This window comes from Podarcis bocagei (genome assembly GCF_964188305.1).
Source record: "Podarcis bocagei genome assembly, chromosome: 16".
NCBI lineage: Eukaryota > Metazoa > Chordata > Lepidosauria > Squamata > Lacertidae > Podarcis > Podarcis bocagei.
The window spans coordinates 38,483,560-38,507,828 of NC_138142.1; the positions used below are offsets into that span (position 1 = coordinate 38,483,560).

Consider the following 24,269-nt stretch of genomic DNA (forward strand, 5'->3'; position numbering starts at 1 on the left):
TGGATCTTATCACAAGAAGCTTCCTACAGAAAAGAGATAAAATGCAAAGAGAAATGTACAACGTGCCAATAATTTTTAAAAAATGCATCAAGGAGATTATAAAATTAAAAGAAGACAATAGCTAATAGAGGAAGGTTATCATTTTCGGTGATTTTCTTATATGCCATTAGCAGAGAGGTTTAAATTGGATTAAAACACATTTGGTATAGATCTAGAACAAGGAAAGACAGGCTTTGAAACTTAACTGAGAGCAGAAGATGAACATCTTGCTGCAAAGATGTATAAACTTTTGTTGAAATTCAAAGCCGAAGAAGAACAAGTTAAAGAACGTATTATTAATTGGGCAAAATATTTTTGTTATAATATACAGATGGAACAGGCGGAGTATATGCGGACTAAAGGGTTAAAATTTACATTGTGTTATAATCTTAAAGAGAACTTTTATAAAATGATGCATCATTTGTATTTAACTCCTGTGAAATTGTTTAGAATACACAAAAGTATTTCAGGTATTTTCTGGAAATGCCAAGAACATGGGGAGACATTTGATCGTGTTTGGTGGACATGTGAAAAGGATAAAAATATAAATACATACATTGAAACAGAAGATTTTAAAGGTTAATCTCCAACTGAAGCCAGAACTATTTTCTTTTACGGTTAATGGATACATTTACCATACAGGTTTATAGAACGACAGGTTTATAGAAGATGATTCCAATATATGATTATATCAGCAACATTGTTGTACTCACAAAGATGGAAAGATACAGCTCTTCCTATTACGGAGGAATGACTAATGAAATTATTGGACTTAGGTGAGATGGCAAAGTTAATGCGTAATTTGAGAAAAATCATTATTGACCTTTATTAAGAATTGGAAGGAGGGACGCGGGTGGTGCTGTGGGTTAAACCACTGAGGCTAGGACTTGCCGATCAGAAGGTCAGTGGTCCAAATCCCCGCAACAAGGTGAGCTCCCATTGTTTGGTCCCAGCTCCTGCCAACCTAGCAGTTCGAAAGCATGTCAAAGTGCAAGTAGATAAATAGGTACCACTCAGGTGGGAAGGTAAATGGTGTTTCCGTGCACTGCTCTGATTCGCCAGAAGTGGCTTAGTCATGCTGGCCACATGACCCGCATGTGGCCACCCAATAAAGTGAGATGAGCGCCGCAACCCCTGGACCTAATGGTCAGGGGTCCCTTTACGTTTAAGAATTGGAAATTTCTTATGGACTTTATGCATGAAAGAAAAAATGAACTTGTAATATTTGGATTTGAAGATTAAAAAAATATTGGCTTATAGAAAATAGAACAGTTGGGTGTCAATGAGTGAATATTAAATTTAGCCGACTTTTAAAATCTTTTTTCTATTTCCTTTCTTTTCTCTCTTTTTTCATTTTTCTTTCTTTTCTTCCCCCTCCTCTTTCCCTCTCCCTTTTCTTTGCTCCTGTTCCATTTTAGATTTTAATATTATTTCATTTATTCTGGTATATTGGATATAAACGTTTGTATATCTTTTGGCAAATAAATAAAGAGAAAGAGAAAGAGAAACCGTATTTTGCTCAATTCTAGTAGCAATATTCTGTTGGGAGCCGCCCAAAGTGACTGGGGTAACCTAGTCACATGGGTGGCATTTAAGTAATAAAATTATTGTTGTTGTAATTATGGAAATAAGGAGACTGGGTTTACACATTTCTGGCACACCTGCAAGGACTCTTTCACTGCCTCAAACAGGCTGCATTTAGCCAAGGAATTAGGTGGAGCTCATGATTAATTAATCATGTTTATTTATCAACAATTATAGCAATGACAGACGTCAATCTCTTGCCTTTGTTATGCATCTAAGACTAGAAAGTCCAGTCATTAGGCAGGGAGTAAATATGCAAGTCATCATGCCCAGGGGTGTATCATATCCCGTAGGAGAGGCCTTGAGATGGTATAAAAAGTTATCTGGACCCAATGATGTCTTCATTCACTCACTTTCAACTTCTCGGCTGGTTCCTGTTGCTGGAGAGGGTAAGTCAAGTCCGTAAGCTTGCATGCATTTGACCGATAACAGAACTAAGTCATTCAGCTGGAGTTGAATATGGAAGATGAACTAATTATAAAACGATAGCTTCTGTTGTGCAAGAGGATGTTTTAGAGAATGGGTTTTGATGCAATCAACGACTGCTTAAGAGAAATTTATATATGATAATATATTTCTAGTGCAAAGTAAAGAAGCAGTTATGGATAGGGTTAGCAAATAGACACAGATGCACCACAGATTTGATTTTGAAACCAAATTCAATGCTCCATTTAGAGGTTGCCGCCATAACTCTGTACAATGGTGCCTCAGGTTACAGGTACTTCAGGTTACAGACTGCTAACCCCGAAATAGTACCTCAGGTTAAGAACTTTGCTTCAGGAAGAGAACAGAAATCATGCTCTGGTGGCACGGTGGCAGTGGGAGGCCCCATTAGCTAAAGTGGTACCTCAGGTTAAGAACAGTTTTGGTTAAGAACGGACCTCCGGAACCAGTTCTTAACCAGAGGTACGACTGTCTAGACATTTCATTTTCAATGAGTCAAACAGTAATCAATTTGCATTAGCAGTTTGGTTTTGACACTGGAATTCATATTGCATTTCTTACGTTGATTCCTTTTTGTTTGGATTTGCATGCCCCTTTGAGATTTCGGTACAAAATCTCGGATACAATTGGCTTTGCCATATTACAATGCCATTACCTCCATCATATGCTCCCTGTTGCTGTCTGGATGAAAAGTCTCCTTGAGCTCTGGGGATGCTTCTTGTGTGCCTGAATGGAGAACAGGGAGTGGTTTGGGAGTGTGTGCAGAAACCAGCCTACTGCACAAAGGTGAAATTTGCCTTTGCTGCCCCTCCCACTTTTGCTCCTGACTCTTCTTCCCAGTGGCGTAGCGTGGGTTGTCAGCACCCGGGGCAAGGCAAGTAATTTGCGCCCCCTAACCCGTGGATTTGCGCCCCCTAACCCTAACCCCCAGATGTTGCGCCCGGTGCGGCCGGCCCCCCCTGCACCCCCCACGCTATGCCACTGCTTCTTCCCATTGCCATGTGAACCCTTGGAAGGTTGTTGGTGCATGAAAGGCTGATTTTGTCTTACTTATCTTCCAGAGCTAAACCACCAGAAGGGAAACAAAACAGGAGAAAGAACACGCTCCACACCAACATAGGAAGATGAGTTCTATGCAGCAGAAGCAGGGTGGTGGCTCCTGCTGTGGAGGAGGTGGAGGAGGAGGTGGCGGCGGCAGTGGAGGTGGCGGCTCATGCTGTGGAAGTAGTGGAGGAGGTTCCATCAGCTATCAAGGCCAAGGAGGGTCATCAGGCTGCTGTTGCTGTTGTGGCGGAGGCGGTGGTGGAGGAGGCAGCGGTGGTGGAGGCGGCCAGAAGATCATCATTGTCTCAGGTGGTGGAGGCGGAGGAGGACAAGGCTGCTGTGGAGGAGGATCAAGTGGTGGAGGAGGCAGCATTGGTGGACAGTCCTCAGGATGCTGCATCGGAGGAGGAGGATCTGGTGGGGGACAGGGGGGTGGAATGAGCCAGCAGAAGATCCCATACATGAGCGGCGGATCTGGTGGTGGAGGAGGGATATGCTGTGGAGGGGGTAGCAGTGGGGGCGGAGGAGGATCAGGAGGTGTTAAAATTATTGGTGGGGGATCTGGCGGTGGAGGGGGAGGTGGAGGTGGAAGCTCCGGTGGAATTAAGGTTATAGGTGGGGGATCTGGTGGTGGTGGAGGTGGAGGAGGTGGAAGTTCTGGGGGAGTTAAGATTATCGGTGGGGGATCTGGTGGTGGTGGAGGAGGAGGAGGTGGAAGTGGAAGCTCTGGTGGAGTTAAGATTATCGGTGGGGGATCTGGTGGTGGAGGGGGAGGAGGAGGTGGAAGCTCTGGTGGAGTCAAGATTATAGGTGGGGGATCTGGTGGTGGAGGGGGGGGAGGAGGTGGAAGCTCTGGTGGAGTTAAGATTATAGGTGGGGGATCTGGTGGTGGTGGAGGAGGAGGAGGTGGAAGCTCTGGTGGAGTTAAGATTATAGGTGGGGGATCTGGTGGTGGTGGAGGAGGAGGAGGTGGAAGCTCTGGTGGAGTTAAGATTATAGGTGGGGGATCTGGTGGTGGAGGGGGAGGAGGAGGAGGAGGAAGTTCTGGGGGAATTAAGATTAGCGGTGGGGGATCTGGTGGTGGAGGGGGAGGTGGAAGCTCCGGTGGAATTAAGGTTATAGGTGGGGGATCTGGTGGTGGAGGAGGAGGGGGAGGAGGAGGAAGTTCTGGGGGAATTAAGATTATAGGTGGGGGATCTGGTGGTGGAGGGGGAGGGGGAGGAGGAGGAGGTGGAAGCTCTGGTGGAGTTAAGATTATAGGATCAGGGGGTGGCCAGAGCAGTGGTGGCCAGGGCAGTGGTGGCCAGAGCATTGGAGGAGGGTCTGGTGGTGGTGGTGGAATGGGTGGTCAATCTATTGGTTGTGGTGGCCAGAGCTCTGGCAGCAGCATTGGAGGAGGTTCTGGTGGTGGTGGTGGCTCAGGTGGCCAGACCATCATAGTCCCATGTGGTGGAAGTAGTGGCGGTGGCGGCGGCCAAAGCTCTGGCGGCTACATTGGAGGAGGTGGTGGTGGCTCAGGTGGCCAGAGCTCTGGTGGCTGCATTGGAGGAGGTTCTGGTGGTGGTGGTGGTGGTGGCGGTGGCCAGACCATCATAGTCCCATGTGGTGGAAGTAGTGGCGGTGGCGGCGGCCAAAGCTCTGGCGGCTACATTGGAGGAGGTGGTGGCTCAGGTGGCCAGAGCTCTGGTGGCTGCATTGGAGGAGGTGGTGGCTCAGGTGGCCAGAGCTCTGGTGGCTGCATTGGAGGAGGTGGTGGCTCAGGTGGCCAGAGCTCTGGTGGCTGCATTGGAGGAGGTGGTGGCTCAGGTGGCCAGAGCTCTGGCGGCTACATTGGAGGAGGTGGTGGCTCAGGTGGCCAGAGCTCTGGTGGCTGCATTGGAGGAGGCTCTGGTGGTGGTGGTGGCTCAGGTGGCCAGACCATCATAGTCCCATGTGGTGGAAGTAGTGGCGGTGGTGGTGGTGGCCAGAGCTCTGGCGGCTACATTGGAGGAGGTTCTGGTGGCCAGAGCTCTGGTGGCTGCATTGGAGGAGGCTCTGGTGGTGGTGGTGGTGGCTCAGGTGGCCAGACCATCATAGTCCCATGTGGTGGAAGTAGTGGCAGTGGTGGTGGTGGTGGCCAGAGCTCTGGCGGCTACATTGGAGGAGGTTCTGGTGGCCAGAGCTCTGGCGGCTGCATTGGAGGAGGCTCTGGTGGTGGTGGTGGCTCAGGTGGCCAGACCATCGTAGTCCCATGTGGTGGAAGTAGTGGCGGTGGTGGCGGTGGCCAGAGCTCTGGTGGCTGCATTGGAGGAGGCTCTGGTGGTGGTGGTGGCTCAGGTGGCCAGACCATCGTAGTCCCATGTGGTGGAAGTAGTGGCGGTGGTGGCGGTGGCCAGAGCTCTGGTGGCTGCATTGGAGGAGGTTCTGGTGGTGGTGGTGGCTCAGGTGGCCAGACCATCGTAGTCCCATGTGGTGGAAGTAGTGGCGGTGGTGGCGGTGGCCAGAGCTCTGGTGGCTGCATTGGAGGAGGTTCTGGTGGTGGTTCAGGTGGCCAGACCATTATTGTATCAGGAGGCAGTAGTGGAGGAGGTGGCCAAGGTTCTGGCTGCTGCATTGGAGGAGGTTCCAGTGGGGGCTCCATGCAGACAAAGCAACCTGTTTGCCTCCCACCTGGCCTATCCCAGACCAAGCAATCTTCCCAATGGCCACCCAGCCACAAGTAAAAGGCTTCCACGTCCTTTGCTTCATTCTACAACAATGTGTTCTTCCGGATGGAATATGAGACCGAAGTGCCAGTTTATTTCTCCTTGATGTGAAATCCCACCTTAATGTGGAACAGCTTTGCACGTTGCATGCCTTCTTCTCAGTCTCAGTCCCAATCCCTTGCTTGTATCTTCTGCATTTCATTTTGTTGGTTTGTTATTGCATGCTCAATGTTTTATTGTCCAAGAAAGAAAGAAATGTTTATTTATGCTGAAGCGGTATTGACAGTATGCCCTTACAGCTTCCTGTTTCAGTCTCCACTACTGCATGGGAGATAATAAAGCTTTCTTGAGAACTAAAATAACCACTATTGAGTTTTTCCTTCTTTCTGTGTAAGAAGAGCCCTGCTAGATCAGACCAAAGGCCCAACTGTCCGGACAACCTGTTCCCTTCAGTGGCCAGTCAGATACCTCTGGGAAGCCCATAGGGAAGGCACACAGAGACCAGCTGTCCTCTGTTCTTGTTTCTTGGCATTTGTTGAACCCACCTCTGAACCAGGAAGTCACATATATCCATTGTGACAGGAAAATTTATTTCATTTCATATATTTATTCATAATAAAACCTAACAGACTGAATAATAACAGACGCAAAATAAAATAAAATAAAAGTAGAAGGGATTATCTAGAACAACATTTATAGGAACATATTTAGACAAACACATTTCCAAAGCAGAATCAGTCCTAAAGATTACTGTCACAACGTTCTAACAGACACAAATGGGCTTACATTATCCTGTATCTTATTACTCCAGGATGTCACAAAAAGACTCAATTTCTCAATGAACACATTATTTAGTTGATGCCCTCTCTGGTTCTCACCATAAGGCAATAGAACTTTAGTTGGTTAATTATGACTATGAGCCTTTCACCTATCCGGCACATTCAGCAAATGGAGATGGTTGATTCCTGAGACTGTAGCGCATGTTTCCTGTGTCAGCACAACTGCCTACAACAGAAAGGGCTCTTCAGATATTGCCCTAGCCACAGTCAGCCACCTAACATTATATTAGTGTTGCCATATTTCAAAAAGTAAAAGCAAGGACACCCCAAACCTGTGATTTTTTGATTGACTTGCCTAACATCCAGGACAAAGCACCGCCTTTGGGAAATTCTCCCCGGATGTATGGGTTGGATGTGGTATAGGTCGCCATTTGGCCTGTGGGGCAGGGCAGCTGTCTACCAGCTCCATCTGGTACGCAGGCTGAGACCCTACCTGCCCGTGGACTGTCTTGCCAGGGTGGTGCATGCTCTGGTTATCTCCTGCTTGGACTACTGCAATGTGCTCTAAATGGGGCTACCTGGAGGTGACCTGGAAACTACAATTAACCCAGAATATGGCAGCTAGAATGGTGACTGGGAGTGGCCACCCAGACCATATAACACCGGTTTTGAAAGACCTACATTGGCACCAAGTACATTTCTGGGCACAATTCAAAGTGTTGGTGCTGACCTTTAAAGCCCTAAATAGCCTCAGCCCAGTATACCTGAAGGAGTGTCTCCACCCCCATCGTTCTGCCCAGACACCGAGGTCCAGCTCCAAGGGCCTTCTGGTGGTTCCCTCCCTGTGAGAAGTGAACTTACAGGGAACCAGGCAGAGGGCCTTCTCGGAAGTGGAGCCTACCCTGTGGAATGCCCTCTCATCAGATGTCAAATAAATAAACAACTATCTGACTTTTAGAAGACATCTGAAGGCAGCCCTCTTTAAGAAAGCTTTTAATATTTGATGAATCATTGTATTTTAATGTTCTGCTGGAAGCCGCCCAGAGTGGCTGGGAAACCCTGCCAGATGGTCGGGGTATAATTACTATTACTACTATTACTACTATTACTACTATTACTACTATTACTACTATTACTACTATTACTACTATTACTACTATTACTACTATTATTATCTCTAAGCCACACCCACACCTGCCTTCATATGTGATATCAGAGGTGGCACAGGCAAAGACATGGTTGCCTAGGAATAATCAGGAGTCTTCACATGAGCTCCCTGAGCTTGCTTCAAAAGCAGGGCTCTCTGACAGCACCAACCAGATGACCGGTGTCAACAGCAAACTCCTGGGCACTTACTACTGCAGCCAAGTGGAGTTTGTAGCCATTGCTGATCAGATCATCAGCACAGTTCAGTTGCATCCACAGTATAGATTCAAGTCAAGTCTGGAAATTTAGCCCTCTCCACGCACTCTCTGCAGAGGGGGGAAATGTCCATTTGCAGGTGCTATTTCTGCAAATGGACTTCAAAGAGTTGCCATGTGTCCTGTTTCCCCCAGACACAGCCTCTATTTCAGGATTCAAATTTCTGTCCAGGCAGGTTTTTAAAATTTGAAAAAATGTCCGGGGTTTCTGGTTGCTTTGTTTACAGTAACCCAAGATTTTTTAAAATAAAAACAATTGTAAAAGCCTCATGTGCCATGTTCCCACCCTGAACATTTTTCATGAATGGAACAGGGCCAATGAGAGCAGTGGCTGTAGGCCAGTGTCGTAGTCACATGAACATTTGTAGTTGTGGCACCTGCGACTCTGCTCTGGCAGGCTCTTTGAAGTTAATAACATTGCTACTTCCAATATATCACAGCTTCTATAGCCTAGATATACTGGTGTCAGGCTTGAGGGATTCTCTCTTCCTCCCAGGAGCCTCCAGTATCAAAGAAGGAACAAGGAAGTTCGTATTTATGGTTCCATTCAGTAACTGTGGATCAGAAAAAGAATCTAGTCTTGAACCCCATTAGGACATTGCTCACTCTGAGCCCCTCCCTTTCCTTCTCCAACAACAGTCTGTGGTTCTATGGGACGCCACAGGATGCAAACTCCGCAGTGTCCTTTGTTCTTGAATTCTGAGTGATTTGTGAGTCCTTGGAGAAGGAGGAGTTCCCAAACTCTCTAAGGATGTGTCTGCTGGCTGCTCTCCAACTCCCCCCCCCCACTATGTCGTAGCTTGGCAACAGGGCCGTCTTACCCATAGGTGCTAGGGGTGAGGGGCACCTTGGCGCTGGGCTCTCAAGGGCACCAGGCTGAGAGTCCAGGGCCCAAGAGTTGAGTCTGGGGAAGAGCCCACCCATTGGTTGGAATGCCAAGGTGGGCTCTTCTGCTGCGGGCATCTCTGTGTTGCAAGTTTGGGGTTACGAAGCCGGTAAGACGCTGAAGAGGCTGACCGGCTCCGCCCTCCTGAGCACCTGGGACTGGGCAACCTGGGGCACCGGCACGGGGTTATCTTTGCACCCCAGCGCTGCATATGCTTAAGACAGCCCTGCTTGGCACTTCTTCACGTAGCTGTAAACCAACCCTGTCTCCTTCTCCGCTTGAAACTGCTGGAGAAAAGGGTGTGTGTGAATCTTCCCACTCCCTCTCCTCTTCTGAAAGAATCTGAGGGGATGGAGGGGGCAATTCCCAGCCCGCCTCTTCAGTCCATTCCCTGACAGTAGGGGTATTTAAAATGAAAGTCGTCACAGCGATCCGTAGTTCAAAACAGAAGTTGGCAGATGTGTCCTCTTTTTTGCTCTTCAGAATATGGCAGCCCTACTCTGTAACTTCCTGCCAAGCTAGCATTTCGAAAGCACGTCAAAGTGCAAGTAGATAAATAGGTACCGCTCTGGCGGGAAGGTAAACGGTGTTTCCGTGCGCTGCTCTGGTTTCGCCAGAAGTGGCTTAGTCATGCCGGCCACGACCCAGAAGCTGTTTGCGGACAAACACCAGCTCCCTCGGCCAATAAAGTGAGATGAGCGCCGCAACCCCAGAGTCGGCCATGACTGGACCTAATGGTTAGGGGTCCCTTTACCTTTACCTTACTCTGTAACTGCTGATCGGTTGATTGGCACCAACAGCAAGGCTTTTTGAACAAAAGAAGCTGTGTTATACTGAGTCATTCCCTTGGTCCATCTAGCTCAGTATTGTCCTCATGGTCTAGTTTTTCCAGGTTTGCAGGCAGAACTGTTTCCCCAGAACTGAACCCAGGATGTTCTGCATTGAAGCAAATGATCTAACCTTGAGTGATAGCCCCTGTAGCTTCATGGGAGCAGCCATACCCACCTGCTAAAGTTGGCCTGCGTGGACAGGGGGATTAAGGCTCCGGTCTGAAGGATGGATCCAATTCCTCACTCCTGATCTAAGTAATCATGCTATTAGATGGGTGTGGCCAAGGAGGCAACATTTCACACAGTAATAGTATTTAAATTACGTAAAACCTGCTGCTAGCAATCCTCTTTAGGAATCCAGGACACTGAAGTTACTGTGACAGACTGCTGTCGAAATAAATTAATTATCCGATTCGAGTTTATGAAAACCAGACAGCTTTCCATAGATGTATGCTCCAGATGAAATCATTACAGTGGGAAGATTAACTCTTTATGCAAATCTCTGTACAAGGAGCAAAATAACAGGAAATGTTAATTTCAGATATGTTCAGCCATTCCATCCAATCACTCAATCAATCCCACTTTCGGTATATATAAACATTCATTTCAGTTGTATGCACCTTACCCTGAAAATACTCATTTTTGTATGCTTTTGTACAGGTTCCCAGTGTCCATAATAAGCATTTTTGCCACAATTTCTGTGTAAAACGTGCATTTCCGCAGGCAGTAGTTTGAAATGAATCTCCATTCCTAAAATTCAGGTGCCCATCTGCACTGTATCATACTACTTTAAACAGTCATGCCTTCCACCAAAGAATCTTGGAAGCCGCAGTTTGCCATTGGGAAATCACAGCTCCCCTCATAGGACTAGCATTGGCAGAATGGTTTAACTATCAACCCATCTTCTCAGGAGCTCTGGGAATGATAGTTCCATGCGGCAAACAGGGGCCTCCTAATAACTTTCATCACTCTGAACATGCTACTGCTCTCAGGATGGGGCCTCAGAAAAGTGTTGAATCCAGTTAGCATGAAGCTTCTGATCCATGTATAAACGCAGGACTGACGGACATGATCTGGTTGCTTCAAAAAATGTCCTCCATCCCTGGTAGGAACAGCAACAATAACTTGCTCTGTGGATCATTCCTGTTCAGGATGCCTGCCAGCCATGATCTCATGCAGGGAATTCCATTTTCTTCTTCCATCTATCCATTATTTCTTTTCTCTCTGTTATGGTTCTGGACTGTCAGGGGTTAAACACTCCAGGAGCATTCTTATCGCCTGGGTGCACTGCCCACATGATTCTTGCTTCGATCTGTGCTTTTATGGGGGCTGAGCTCTCTTGGGAGAGTGTGGTTTTCATCTGCGAATGCTGGCAAGGTCATGCCGTTTCTGTTAAGCTGCAGAGAGCTGGGAACATGCAGCTAGACTCTGCAGGTTTTCTTTTCTGTTTTGAGCTTTACTAAATAAAGAATTTTTGGATGAGAAGAACCGGTGTTGAGCTGCGTTATTAAGGACACCGTGTTGACACAGACAAGCCATCTGCTGCTGCGTGTGAACTCTGCTATTACCCAGCAACTGGGGAGAGTGGCAGCGTGCACAGTGGAAGTGTGTGGGCGCCACTTGAAGCTTGCCGGTGCTGCTACAGGGCTGGTACAGTTGACTCAGTGGGTCATTTGCTATACGACCCAACAAACTTTCACACTCTCTCACACTTCAACTGATAGTATTCACACCTGCAGAGCATTCTCAATCCTCACTGCATTTTTAAATGTATTTTTTCTGGGGGTTTTCTCTGGGTCCCCCCTTTTTATTCTGAAGTTCCTTGGGCACTTCTCCCCTAACAATGAAGATGCTTGGGTAGTGTTGTTTCAGATACATAAAGAGAGGCATTAATCTCCCCCACCCCACCCCCATCTGTGTGTCGCTGCCTCATGTGGCAAACCAAAGAACTGCAGAAGGCAGCCTTCTTAACGAAGAAAGTTCTGACCCTCGTCTAACTCTTCACCAACTGGTGGTTCCCAAAGTAGCTGGTAGCTGGGGGCATACTGAGGGATTGGCCAAGTTGGCCGCCACCAAGATCACAGGTCCAGGGGGTGCAAAAATCATTAAGGAAGATGGAGAAAGCCTTGCCAAGGGTGCAAGGGACCAGTGGGGAATGGAGGGTACCAACACACCTCCTTGTAGAGGTTGCAAGGGAGCCTAGGTATGCCTCTGGTGGTAGCACTCTCTGGGGGGAGGCAGTGGGATTGGGTAGTGTGGTTTCAGATACATAAAGAGAAGCATTCAAGTGTATGTTTGTGTCTCTGTTTGTGTGTGTGTGTGACTGCCCCATTGTGGGAAAACACAGAACTGCAGATGGCGATGGCAATGAAGAACTGTTGCTTCAATAAGTCATTCCAGACAGGGAGAAGTGTTTGTTTGTTTGTTTGTTTGTTTGTTTGTTTGATGAAGGGTGGTTTAAAGATTTCATAAAGGTCCACAGTGCTGTTTACGGTAAAGTAACATATCACACAAAAATGACTTAGGATCCTTGGCATACAAACAAGCAAACAAACAAACAAACGTCAATTCATTTATTACACATAGATATGCCCAAGCTTTCTGATTGGGCACTCAAAGTAGCCAATCTGATAATCTGTGTGAAAAATTGTAGGAGTTCGATGTAGGTCAGGTGTGGAGAACTTCTTGTTCCTCTAGATGTTACTGGATTGTAACTCCCATCAGCCCCAGCAAGCATGGTGGATCAGGCCCTTCAAGTGGGAGTTAAGCAATCCTGCCCTTGCCCAACATAACAAAGATGAAAGTTATAAAGGAAGAAATGAGATCTTGCCTGAATTAAAAGCATTTTCACTGCTGAAAATGAGTCAGTAGAAAGAAATGCATGGGTAGACCTACACCCAGTTTATTTTATTTTATTTTTTTAAATCAAGGCACCTTATTCCTTCAGCAGAGCAGCACATAAAACACTTAGAGATTGGTTTAGTGATTAGAACAGTGGTGGCTAATGGGGTGCCATGCAGAAGCTTTTGAATTCCAACTCCCATCACCCCAAGACAACACAGTCAATGGTCAGGGATGATGGGAATTAGGGGTAACATCTGGATAGCCACAGGTTGCTCTCCTGACCAACCAGAATCCAACTGGAGTTCCAATGCCCTTAAGTCCCAGTTGGCTACTAGGCCACACAGGAATCTGCCTTTCACTGGACCAGACAATTGGTTAATCTACTTGTTACTTTCTTTGCTGGCTGGCAGTAACTCTTGAAGACCTACCTGAACACACCTGAACACACCAGAGATGGAACTTGGAATCTCCTTCAAGCAAAGTAGATGCTTTATTACTAAGCTATGGTCTATCACCAAGTCTGAGAGCAGAGAGAGCTCTTTCGTTGCTCTTTTTCGCTGCGTCCTTTTAAACTGGAAGTTCTCAGGGATTGAACCATGTCTGTCCATTGTCACTTGGCCTCAACCTGCTTGTGCAGGTGCATAGCATAGATGATCATCATCCGGAGCACAGAATCATCATCTGATGATCATCAGAAACCTGACCAAGTTTGTTCCGGTCTATGGAGCCTCATGCTACATTAAAACAAGTGACAAGTCAAAGTGTGACAAAGTACAGAGTGACATGGTGGCCAGTGCATTGTTGCTGTCATGCTGCCTCCTAACAAAAGGGTTCTATTGTGATTTACACAGCAGTTAGGCCAAGCCTATACAAGTCATGGCACATTCTGAAGGACTCACATAGTGAGCTAGAGGGTTTGAACCATCACTACCCAGCATTCTCAGGTACCTGCTAGGGCCCACTTATGGTGAGGACTCTGTGAAGCCCCAGTAATAGGCCACCACTTTATATTTCCTACAAAGATCAGGCACTCTTGGAATTTGAAGTGAAAGCTGTTTGGCACCGGTCATAAGGGCCACCAACCAGTTCTGAGTGGAAGAGTGCTGTGCTGCCTAATAGGACCATCCAGAGTGGGGAGGACGCCACATGCCCATGGAGCAACTTAGGGGCTTGTCTCCCAACCTAAGAGGAAGTATAAACCTCTTAGCAAAAAGCTTGCCAAGGAAGGCAGAGTTTGAGATGCAATACAGTCCAAGGTCATTGTCATGGGGAGTACAGGCAAGGCATCGCATGGCAAGGAAAGGGAGGGGAATAGAACCAGGAGCGAGAGGGCCATATTGTTTCCAGAAGTGAGAAGGGTCAAGAGGGAGACTATATTTACTCTGGCCTCTTAGACCACACCATAACACCAGCTGCTGATGGAGAAGACATTTTGGGGATTCCTTACTCGCAAATCATGTGACATCTCTCAGTCTGTAAACACATGCTATGTTGGCAGTCTTCATTGATAGCTTTATGTACCACAGATTTTCTGGATCCTTTTCAAAAGCCATCCAAATTAGATATGTGGCCCACTCCATCCTTCTGATTGTATATTCCTTTAACTGATTCTAATCCTGTGTTTTTCAAATCTTGCAATCCACCATGGTAAGGAGTGGTAAGGAATCCAGTGGAAGAGGCGGTGGAGGAGTTGAAATAAACACGATAACAAATAAATAAGGCAGCTCCCTGTTCTCAGAAGCTTACACTGAGATTTCAAGTGGTGCAACTGTCCGAGATACAAGAAGTGTTTTTTTTTTAATGTGGTTGAGGAAGTTCTTCCTGATAGTTAAGAATACAGAGAGAAGATGCTTATCTCTAAACAGCTGGGGACTTGTAATTGGCTGTTGCTCAGCTTTCCATTCATTCATTTGACTTTGCCTTTCAAATGGAGGGCACTCCTATAATTTTTTGTCCATCACTACAGTGGTACCTCGGGTTACAGACGCTTCAGGTTACAGACTCCGCTAACCCAGAAATAGTACCTCGGGTTAAGAACGTTGCTTCAGGATGAGAACAAAAATTGTGCAGTGGCAGCGGGAGGCCCCATTAGCTAAAGTGGTACCTCAGGTTAAGAACAGCTTCAGGTTAAGAACGGACCTCCAGAACGAATTAAGTTCTTAATCCAAGGTACCACTGTATTTTAAAAAGACCTGGTCGATATGTGATTTGGTGCCTGCTCTGTTGCCTCTATCATAATCCCACATCCCCCGAATCAGTTCTCTCAACTCTTTCGCTGCCTTCATTCAACAATATTATGTTGTAGGATTATGCTTGAAAATGTATATTTTCAAGACCCAACTTACTTTTGCCATTTTTCAGAGGTTTTAATATTTTGTGATATTATATATTAGTATTAATGTGGTATTTTAATTGTTGTAACTTGCCTTGGGACCTTACAGTAAAGGGCAGGTAATAAATTGTAACAGCAGCAACAACAACAACAACAACAGCCTACCTTGAGCAACCCAGAGGCCCATCTAGTCCAGTATCCTATTTACACAGTGGCCAACCGGATGACCCATCAGGAAGCTGACAAATCAGGACCTGAACATAAGAGCTGTCTCCCCTCCTGCAGTTTCCAGCAACTGGTTCTCAGAAGCATTACTGCCTCCAACCATGAAAGAGGACCTTGGCCATCATAGCTAATAGCCATGAAAGAGGATGACTGGCTCAAGGTCACTCAGTGAGCTTCATAGCTGAGTGGGGATTACAACTCTGGATTCCCAGTTCCCAATTCCCAGTCCAACATCCTGGCTTGAGCAGGTTTAGTGTCAATTGAAGGAAAGTCCCAGGAAGACCATGGCCAACCCCAGAGTACATCAGAGTGGAAAAGCATGGTGTACGCAAACCAACCCCATATGGCAGGGGCTACAAGCTTCATCCGTCCCCAGCCAGGATGGTCATCAGTCAAGACGGTAGGAGTTGTAGTCCATGGGCATCTGGTAGACACAACATTGGCCACCACTGTTTTATGGTATCCCTGCTTGAGGTATGGGAATGCCCCATACCTGAAACCTTGTGAGATGCTGTTGATCTGTGTGATGGCCAAACCAGTGATGGCCAAACTTGGCCCTCCAGCTGTTTTGGGACTACAAGTCCCATCATCCCTGACCACTGGTTCTGTTAGTTAGGGATGATGGAAGTTGTAGTCCCAAAACAGCTGGAAGACCAAGTTTGACCATCACTGGTCTAAACAATACAGTGGTACCTCGGGTAAAGAACTTAATTCGTTCCGGAGGTCTGTTCTTAACCTGAAGCACCACTTTAGCTAATGGGGCCTCCCACTGCCTCCACGCCGCCACTACACAATTTCTGAAGCAAAGTTCTTAACCCGAGGTACTATTTCTGGGTTAGCGGAGTCTGTAACCTGAAGCGTCTGTAACCTGAAGCATCTGTAACCCGAGGTACCACTGTACTGAGCTAGATGGACGATTGATCTGACTCTATAAAGCAACTTTCTTTAATCCTTGGAGGAAAGTTCTTCCAGCCCCTGTGACTCTTTTGATTGACTTTTCCTCCTTGGATGCATTCATACCTGCCTTAAGTTTGGGAATTTTGCTTTGAACTAGTCAAGAATGCTGCATATCAGGCTTATGAATTTGTGGCCCATATTTAAATCATGCACTGTTGTTTTGTGTCTTCATTCTCTGTAGCTATGTGTGGGCAAAGCACGTATGTAGGTCATAATTCAAGTTCCAGTGTGGGTTGTCCTCCACTTGTTGCCTTCGCCAGACACATTGCTGAGAGACGGAAGTTGTTTAACACATTCAACCATGCAATGAGCCAAGTTGATGGTGAGACCTGGGAAGAGAGTTGAGACTGAACTTAACCAAAAGCAACAAAGATCCAAGGCATTTCAAGGGAAGGAGAAACCACCAGAAAGGCTTCCCTAAATGTGGCAGGGCAAGTCTACTCTACTCTATGTAGCTCTAGATTGCCTTAAGATTTATCACTCCCTCTTTTTCCAAAGTTCAGGCTGCAAGTGCTAATCATTATTTAGCCATCATTCCTGGAGGATGGAGTCAATTACTAAGACGATTAATCACTTAATCACTGATGAAGGTGGAAGCTGAGACGTTTTGCTATAAGAATTTAAAACTTCACATACAGATAAATAGATAGAAGATAGATAGATAGATGATAGATAGATGATAGATAGATGATAGATAGATAGATAGATAGATAGATGATAGATAGATGATAGATAGATAGATAGATATAGATAGATATAGATAGATAGATAGAGATAGAGATAGAGATAGAGATAGAGATAGAGATAGAGATAGAGATAGAGATAGATAGAGATAGAGATAGAGATAGAGATAGAGATAGAGATAGAGATAGAGATAGAGATAGAGATAGAGATAGATCGGAAGGTTGGCCATTCAAATCCATGTGACGGGGTGAGCTCGCATTGCTCTGTCCCAGCTTCTGCCCACCTAGCAGTTCAAAAGCATGCCAGTGCAAGTATATAAAGAGATACAGCTGTGGCAGGAAAGTAAACGGCATTTCCGCATGCTCTGGCACTTCTCACGGTCCTCTGTGTGCTAGTTCAGTTTAGTCCTGCTGGCCACATGACCCAGAAAAGCTTTCTGTGGACAAACACTGGCTCCCTCAGCCTGAAAAGTGAGATGAGAGACGCAACCCCATAGTCGCCTTTGACTGGACTTAACATCCAGGCGTCCTTTACCTTTTACCTTTACCTTAGAGAGAGACAGCAAGCTTGGGTGAACTGCTCTTTGCTGATTTTATAACACTCTCAATCATATAGATGATATCTAGAGAGATAGAGATAAGGATATATACATATACAAATGAGATATTTAGAACATTGTTCTTTCCAGGCAACCTTTCAGAGGCCACTTGTCAGTTGGAAGCAGGCTCAGAGGTAAAAGTGGACAGAAGAAGAAATATGAATTTTATCTTTGTGCTCTCAGCTGCTTTCTACCGAAACACTTCCACTTGCCCCTCTCTACCCTCCATTGCGGCAAGTAAGAGGGCATGATCAGAGTTCAAGGACACATCACAACCAGGAAAAAATGCTGAATAAAAGTTGTGGCCTGGGAAGAGTCCTGAGAGCCACATAGAGAGGTCTTTGTGGCCCACATTTGGTCCCTGAGTTTGATGCTTACCACCAGTCATTTAGATGGTTCCTACATGCCACAAACTCGGACGGCTCCATATCCACTGGTGTGTGTGGTTTTTTTTTTAAGGAAACACCCTACCCTTCCTTTCTGTCCTAGGGCCCATCTCCTCAAGATGACAGTATAGAAGTGACAACCTCTATACTTTTTATACAAACATTTTGGAGTAACATACTCATAATGTTAAATTTTGCTGCATCAAACCCAATTTAAATACTTCAGATTCCAAAGCAATTTTCCATTGTTTAGGCTGTGTGGCACATTATAATTCCCTATTCCATGCCTCTTTGAGTTCCTGAACATGAATCTTTAAAAGATTCATAAAGTATTTATAAACTACAGATGTGGATTTAGCATTCTGAAAGGATCCAATAATCCCCCCCAATACAGTATGAGGTGGTGAAGGTTTTAAAGCAGATAGACCATAAACAGACCCCAGCAGATGTTGGTAATTGAATTTTTCACTCACCTGCCATTTATATTTAAGCAGCAAAATAGGAAAAGGCAATAATTCTCCATCTAAACAGGTGATCTAATGTATGCATCTCATATTCGGTCCATTTCTTCCACACCTCTTTATCTTCAAATCTGGATTACAGAATGAAGTAAATTTAGCATGACTATTTGGGCCAAATTGTAACTGCTGAGACAATATACTCCATATCTCTCTGGTTGCTAAAACTGAACGTGTTGGAGGTCCCTTGTTTTGTAGAACCCAATAAAAGTCACCCAAAGAGGGGATTTAAATAAACCATCTTTACAGTTACCCAAGTTGGGTTATTCATAGAAGAAGAAACTTGCCAATCATCTGTATGTGCTGAAATATATGCTTTGTGTTATTCATTCATTCATTTTATTTATTGTTTGTTTATCTATTGCATTTATATCCCACTTTTCCTCCAAGAGCTCAAGGTGGCGTATATATCCTCACAACAACATTGTGAAGAAGTCTAGGCTAAGAATGAATGATTGGCCCAAGATCACCCAGTGAGCTTGATGACTGAATGAAGATTTGAACCCTGGTTTCCCAGGTCCTAGTCCAACACTCTAATCAATACACCACATTGAATAAACTAATAAGCTATAAAATAATGTCTGGAATAACTGCCTTCTTAAATGGGCAGCTGCACTCTCCTAACACTCTCCTTCTGTTATTGGCAGCTGCGTTCTCTCAAATCAAAAGGAAGTGGACCATTATCCCAAATGGACTTTCTACATATCCCATTAATCTTTGGAAAATATGCTTGGGGGACATGCAATGAGCAAAATACATATATCTTTGATGACAATGTGAATAATGTAAGCAAAAACTCAATGTCCTATCCTCTTACTGTGTTCCCTTTTTGTTTTGTGAAAGATTGACATTAGTGCAACAATGCTCTCCCCTTCTGTCGATTCCAACAACCCTTATTCAGTAACATTAATGTGTGGCTGTGACCCCAGATCTCGAACTGAATTGGATCAATTTGGTTCAACATGAGATTCAGCTAGAGCAGGCTGAGGAAACCACAGATCACTGATCACCCTGGTTCAGATCATGTCCAACTAGAGTGATCCAGGGCTTTAAAACTGCAAGGGGGCCAGACAGCAAGGAGCAGGCTGTGCCTGTCTGCTCACATGTTTAATTAGGGAGTTAAACCCAAATTAAAGACTGTGAAAGACTCCCAGTTTGTGTCTGGTCTGAGATCTAGATCTGGATCAGGTCAGCCCCAGATTGTCCTGGTTCAGATTGGGGCCACTCCAAAGCCCTAAATCAGGCTGCAAGTCATACTGGGGTATTTGTGTATGTGTGTGTGTGTGTGCACAGTCTTAAAAAATTACTCCATTTAACAGTAGGTTCATATTATCTCACATTAGTTTCATACTATATTATAAATCGCCAGGGCTGGAAAATGATCCCACAAAATTGGCTATGTCTATTTATTTCTACTATTTTCTTGGAATTATGTTGGAGCCACAAGGCCAGCAGAGAACTCCCTGCTCAAACACTGAGGTGATATGGGGTGTCCACACATTACACTCAACAACTGTACAGTCTCTGAACCCGTGTACACAAACAATCTCTACAGTCATGAAATTATTCAAATATAATATTCACCTATTGTACAGTCAATGTATCAATATAAACAATTGTTGAGTGGTGCAAATTAACAAGTGTACACTCTTTCACACAACATGGTGTGTGCATGTAGAAACAGCTTGCACTTGTTGGGACAGAGAATGCAGTGCTTGTCGTATTTACGGCCGATAGATTAATTTAAGTCCTCTGTTTTCAATAGATTGACTCTAGGTAGAACTTAGCTGGATAAATTTAAAAGTAGCAGGGAAGAGACTTGATTGACTGACATATGGTGTAGTGGTTAAGAGCGGTAGACTCCTAATCTGGGGAACCGGGTTCGCGTCTCCGCTCCTCCACATGCAGCTGCTGGGTGACCTTGGGCCAGTCACACTTCCTTGAAGTCTTTCAGCCCCACTCACCTCACAGAGTGTTTGTTGTGGGGGAGGAAGGGAAAGGAGAATGTTAGCCACTTTGAGACTCCTTAAAGGGAGTGAAAGGCGGGATATCAAATCCAAACTCTTCTTCTTCTTCTTTATCTCCAGGAACTCAAGGTACCGTAGTATACATACCGTATTTTTCGCTCTATAACACGCACCCGACCATAACACGCATGTAGTTTTTAGAGGAGGAAAATCCGTAGGCATGCCACCCGTAGGCATTCCCTCCATAACACGCTCAGACATTTCCCCTTACTTTCTAGGAGGAAAAAAGTGAGTGTTATGGTGCAAAAAATACGGTAATTCTCCCCCTCCTCAATTCATCCCCACAACAATCCTGTGAGGTAAGTTAGGCTGAGAGGCAGCGGCTGGCCCAAGCTCACAACAGTGAGCTTCATCGCCAAAAGGGGATTTGAACCCCGATCTCCCAGGTCCTAGCCTAATGTTCTAAGCACTACAGAACCAATGTCTCTCAACTTATAGGTAAATAAGTGCAGTCATAATTTGGACTGGATATAAACTGATTTGCCTATCAGGAGCCACCAACTCCCCTTAAAAAAGCCCATCCTTACATATGTCACCCATCAAGAGCCCCCACAAATAGGTGAGGCTCCGCTACAAAGCAGGAACTTACTCATTAGGTGGAGCACCTTCATTAAGCTGTTTACAATCCATAAAATAACTAGTGATACAAAAGTGAGATATGGATCTCATATGACTTGTCAGGCATCTTGGGCTGGAAGAGGCCACCTGTTCGGGGAGATTGTAACTGTGTCACTCACCATTCCTGGGGTGCCTCACTTCCCATAGGAGTGGCCAGAAGATGGGTATAAAGAGGATCTCTGGTCCCCAAGCTCATCATTCGAATCCATTGAGACTTCTCCATCATTCCAGCACATCTGCTAAACAAGGTAAGTCCAATGCTCAGATAATCCTCCTTCCTTTGAATGGATGGAAACATCTTCAGCTATGCACTGATGCAATGATAATGCTATTTGGTTAGGAGGCTGCAAAGGGTTGATTTGGCTTCTTGATACAGTGTGCAATTCCTTGCATTCAGTGGAGGGAGAGGGGCATTCTTATAGATGTAAACGAGGAATGGAGAACCATTCGGGAATGGGTGATGGTACCTGAGCAGCTGAGGTCACAGCAAATGAATTGGGGTGTCCTCCCCAACAGCAATGCTTGAATGATAGCTGCAGCTAAGCCAGAGATTGCATCCTTACCTAAACCTGTTCCAAGAGGCACCTTAATCCTTTAGGATTATCAAGGGATAAATCTGTCAGACAAAGGTTCACTGAGGAATTGTTTCCAGAAGAAGTCTTATGCATCCATGCCCTGTTTGCAGGGCCAGACCTGCTTAGCTGGTGCAGGGGAGCCATGTCATTCATATTATCTGGCCTCCATATCTACACCAGATATATGGTTTGGCTTGCTAGCTGGCACCCAACCAGGTAGCACTGAGGGAACAGATCCAAGACAGAAAGTACAGAAAACAGAGAGATGAAGCTAGGGATTCTGGAGGTGGTCAATCAGTCACTGGTTGCCCCATTTCAAAGCACCAGAGCAAGATCACCTAACGAAAGGATCCTCCACTATAAAAAAAATCATTTAATTTAGACATTGCCTTTCATGTAGGTTGCACAGGAAATAACAATACCAATGGCAAAAAAAATGTTTTGAACCCTTAATACATATTTTTAAACAAAATATCAGAATGTTGATAAAACTCTACAAAAGAGGGGGAAATGGAGCAGTGATCTAGGACAATAAAATCAGAGAAACATAGCAGGCCAGGGAGTTAATTAGAACCTTCCACCCTGACATGCTGACTTTTAAAAAATGTGTGAGATTGATTGATTGATTTTGCACTGTCTACATATGCTTACATGACAGGTGGAATCATATCAATCCACTCGTCCATCTATCCATAGCTCGCAAAATTTACATACCATTTTATCATTTACAAAAAAGAGGTTTACAAAAAGAATGAAACAGTAAAGCTATCAGGGGGAGAAATCTGTTAAAAACATTTAAAAAACATTTGAAGAATAATAAAATAATAATGGGTAAACTAAATCCAGATTAAAACACATGCCAATCTTCTATGCTTCAGGATAGGCTGGCTTAAACAATGACATTTAAGGCAGGGGCAGACTATACTACAGTGAGGATGCTCATCTGATATCAATTGGGGGGGGAACCCCATTTCTTACAAATGTGCAATGAGTATTATATGGTACCTGGAACAGTGCTAGTTTCATAGATCAAAGCTGTTGAGTGGATATATACAGAGGGAATCTCACAAGGAAACTGGTCCTGAGCTATATATATTATTCAATCATGGGATCCAGCACAAGTGACCACCACCTGATGCTGCAGCCTCAGTGACCACCCTGAGGACCACTAGGTCCTTTCAGAAACGAGCACCGCAGTCATCAGTGTGCCATAACCATTCTTTGCCTTGTTTCAGGCTTAATTCACAGAAACAACTGCCACACCGAAGCCGAAAGATGAGCCAACAAAGACAAAGCGGGGGCTGTTGCGGCGGTTCAGGAGGCGGCGGCGGCGGTGGTGGCGGTGGCGGTGGCTGCTGCTCTGGAGGCGGCAGCGGAGGCGGAGGTGGAGGTCAAAGCCAAAGCTCATCCTGCTGCGGAAGAGGTGGCGGCGGAGGCGGAGGCCAAAGCCAAAGCTCATCCTGCTGCGGAAGAGGCGGCGGCGGAGGCGGAGGCCAAAGCCAAAGCTCATCCTGCTGCGGAAGAGGCGGAGGAGGATCTGGTGGCTGCGGCGGCGGTGGCGGTGGCGGTGGGATGATGCAAATCCGCGGAGGATCTGGCGGTGGAGGAGGAGGAGGCTGCTGCTGCTGCAGTGGAGGCGGCGGAGGCGGCGGACAGTCCGGCGGAATCATCATTATACCAAGTGGAGGCGGCCAGTCTTCTGGGTGCTGTGGTGGAGGTGGATATGGAGGTGGCCAGCAAAGGATCCCCATAGTTATTGGCGGAGGATCTGGAGGGGTTTGCTGTGGAGCTAGCGGCGGCGGTGCAGTATGCTGCGGATCATCCGGCGGTGGCGGTGGCGGCGGCGGCGGCCAGTCTTCTGGGTGCTGCGGTGGAGGTGGATCTGGTGGTGGCATGGGCCAGCAAAAGATCCCCATGGTTATTGGTGGAGGATCTAGTGGCGGCAGTGGGGGTGGAGTATGTTGCAGCTCATCCGGCGGCGGCGGCGGCGGAGCCGTTTGCTGCAGCTCATCTGGTGGTGGAAGCTCAGGTGGGGTTAAGGTTCTTGGAGGAGGATCTGGTGGAGGAGGTGGAGGAGGTGGTGGAGGATCCGGTGGGAAAACCATCATCATAGGTGGAGGAAGTGGTGGGGGATCTGGTGGGGGAGTATGCTGCAGCTCGTCTGGCGGCAGTGGCGGTGGTGGTGCCGTTTGCTGTAGCTCATCTGGGGGTGGAGGCTCAGGTGGGGTTAAGGTGATTGGAGGAGGATCTGGTGGAGGAGGTGGAGGAGGTGGAGGAGGTGGAGGATCCGGTGGGAAAACCATTGTCGTATCTGGAGGAAGCAGTGGTGGTGGTGGTGGTGGTGGAGGAGGAGGAGCTGTCTGCTGCAGCAGCGGCAGTGGCGGAGCTGTCTGTTGCAGCAGCGGCGGATCTGGTGGTGGATCCTCGCAGACCAAGTGCCCCATTGTCGTCCCAGTATGCATTGGGCAAACAAAGCAGCCCTGCTCCATGCCAAGCATCAAGTAAAATGCAGCATTTGCCAAGCAACCCAAGATAAGCTAACTTTGCCAGTTCACATCAGTGTCCTGACAACATCATGTTAAGCCCAAAACACTTCTGCATGTTGCTTTGCCCTTCCATTATTCAATGGTGTTTTATGTTTGCATGTTCAGTGTGTGGCTCATTCTTCAATGTAATTTATGGATGTGTGTGTGTTTGTGGTGGATGAGAGTTTCCTCATCCACCCACTGCTGCTGATTTCCTTGTTTCAATCTCCCTTAATGCAAGGGATTAAATAAAGCTTACTTAGAATCAA

At 46.1% G+C, this 24,269-nt stretch overlaps 2 protein-coding genes and 1 long non-coding RNA gene across 20 annotated transcripts; 2 read left to right on the forward strand and 1 right to left on the reverse strand.

Moving 5' to 3' along the window:
- The first annotated feature begins 800 nt into the window (after positions 1 to 800).
- LOC308575144 (uncharacterized protein) lies at positions 801 to 24,269 on the forward strand. 4 transcript variants are annotated; one of them, XM_081173686.1, is made up of 4 exons: positions 801 to 815; positions 1,917 to 2,012; positions 3,129 to 3,690; positions 23,085 to 24,269. In XM_081173686.1, the coding sequence occupies exons 3-4, from the start codon at positions 3,192 to 3,194 to the stop codon at positions 23,978 to 23,980; spliced, it is 1,395 nt and encodes a 464-aa protein (XP_081029812.1). In that variant the 5' UTR covers positions 801 to 815; positions 1,917 to 2,012; positions 3,129 to 3,191; the 3' UTR covers positions 23,981 to 24,269. The 4 variants fall into 4 exon arrangements, with proteins under 4 accessions (XP_081029812.1, XP_081029813.1, XP_081029814.1 ...); XM_081173687.1 differs by lacking the exons at positions 801 to 815; positions 1,917 to 2,012; positions 3,129 to 3,690 and adding exons at positions 20,991 to 21,148; positions 22,711 to 22,859 and having other exon boundaries at positions 22,917 to 24,269; XM_081173688.1 differs by lacking the exons at positions 801 to 815; positions 1,917 to 2,012; positions 3,129 to 3,690 and adding exons at positions 20,991 to 21,148; positions 22,711 to 22,859 and having other exon boundaries at positions 22,968 to 24,269.
- On the forward strand, positions 4,339 to 6,157 carry LOC308575690 (uncharacterized protein). 15 transcript variants are annotated; one of them, XM_081174514.1, is made up of 4 exons: positions 4,339 to 4,569; positions 4,612 to 4,773; positions 4,903 to 4,953; positions 4,996 to 6,157. In XM_081174514.1, the coding sequence occupies exons 1-4, from the start codon at positions 4,452 to 4,454 to the stop codon at positions 5,811 to 5,813; spliced, it is 1,149 nt and encodes a 382-aa protein (XP_081030640.1). In that variant the 5' UTR covers positions 4,339 to 4,451; the 3' UTR covers positions 5,814 to 6,157. The 15 variants fall into 15 exon arrangements, with proteins under 15 accessions (XP_081030640.1, XP_081030633.1, XP_081030642.1 ...); XM_081174507.1 differs by adding an exon at positions 4,828 to 4,863 and having other exon boundaries at positions 4,340 to 4,620; positions 4,906 to 4,953; XM_081174516.1 differs by having other exon boundaries at positions 4,340 to 4,614; positions 4,663 to 4,773.
- On the reverse strand, positions 12,125 to 21,121 carry LOC308575363. The gene is made up of 4 exons (XR_014002814.1): positions 21,020 to 21,121; positions 18,211 to 18,329; positions 12,994 to 16,398; positions 12,125 to 12,489 (listed from the first exon to the last, which is right to left on the reverse strand). It is a non-coding gene; the product is annotated as an uncharacterized lncRNA (long non-coding RNA).

Bases quoted from the DNA above. Each gene is read 5' to 3' on its own strand.
- LOC308575690 (XM_081174506.1), top strand. From the start codon at position 4,452: ATGGGTGGTCAATCTATTGGTTGTGGTGGCCAGAGCTCTGGCAGCAGC. The intron at 4,774-4,902 runs GTGGCTCAGGTG...GCTGCATTGGAG, and splicing joins CGGCTACATTGGAGGAGGTG to GAGGTGGTGGCTCAGGTGGC. The intron at 4,954-4,995 runs GTGGCTCAGGTG...GCATTGGAGGAG, and splicing joins CGGCTACATTGGAGGAGGTG to GCTCTGGTGGTGGTGGTGGC.
- LOC308575144 (XM_081173686.1), top strand. From the start codon at position 3,192: ATGAGTTCTATGCAGCAGAAGCAGGGTGGTGGCTCCTGCTGTGGAGGA. The intron at 3,691-23,084 runs GTGGAGGTGGAA...GCGGTGGAGGAG, and splicing joins ATCTGGCGGTGGAGGGGGAG to GAGGAGGCTGCTGCTGCTGC.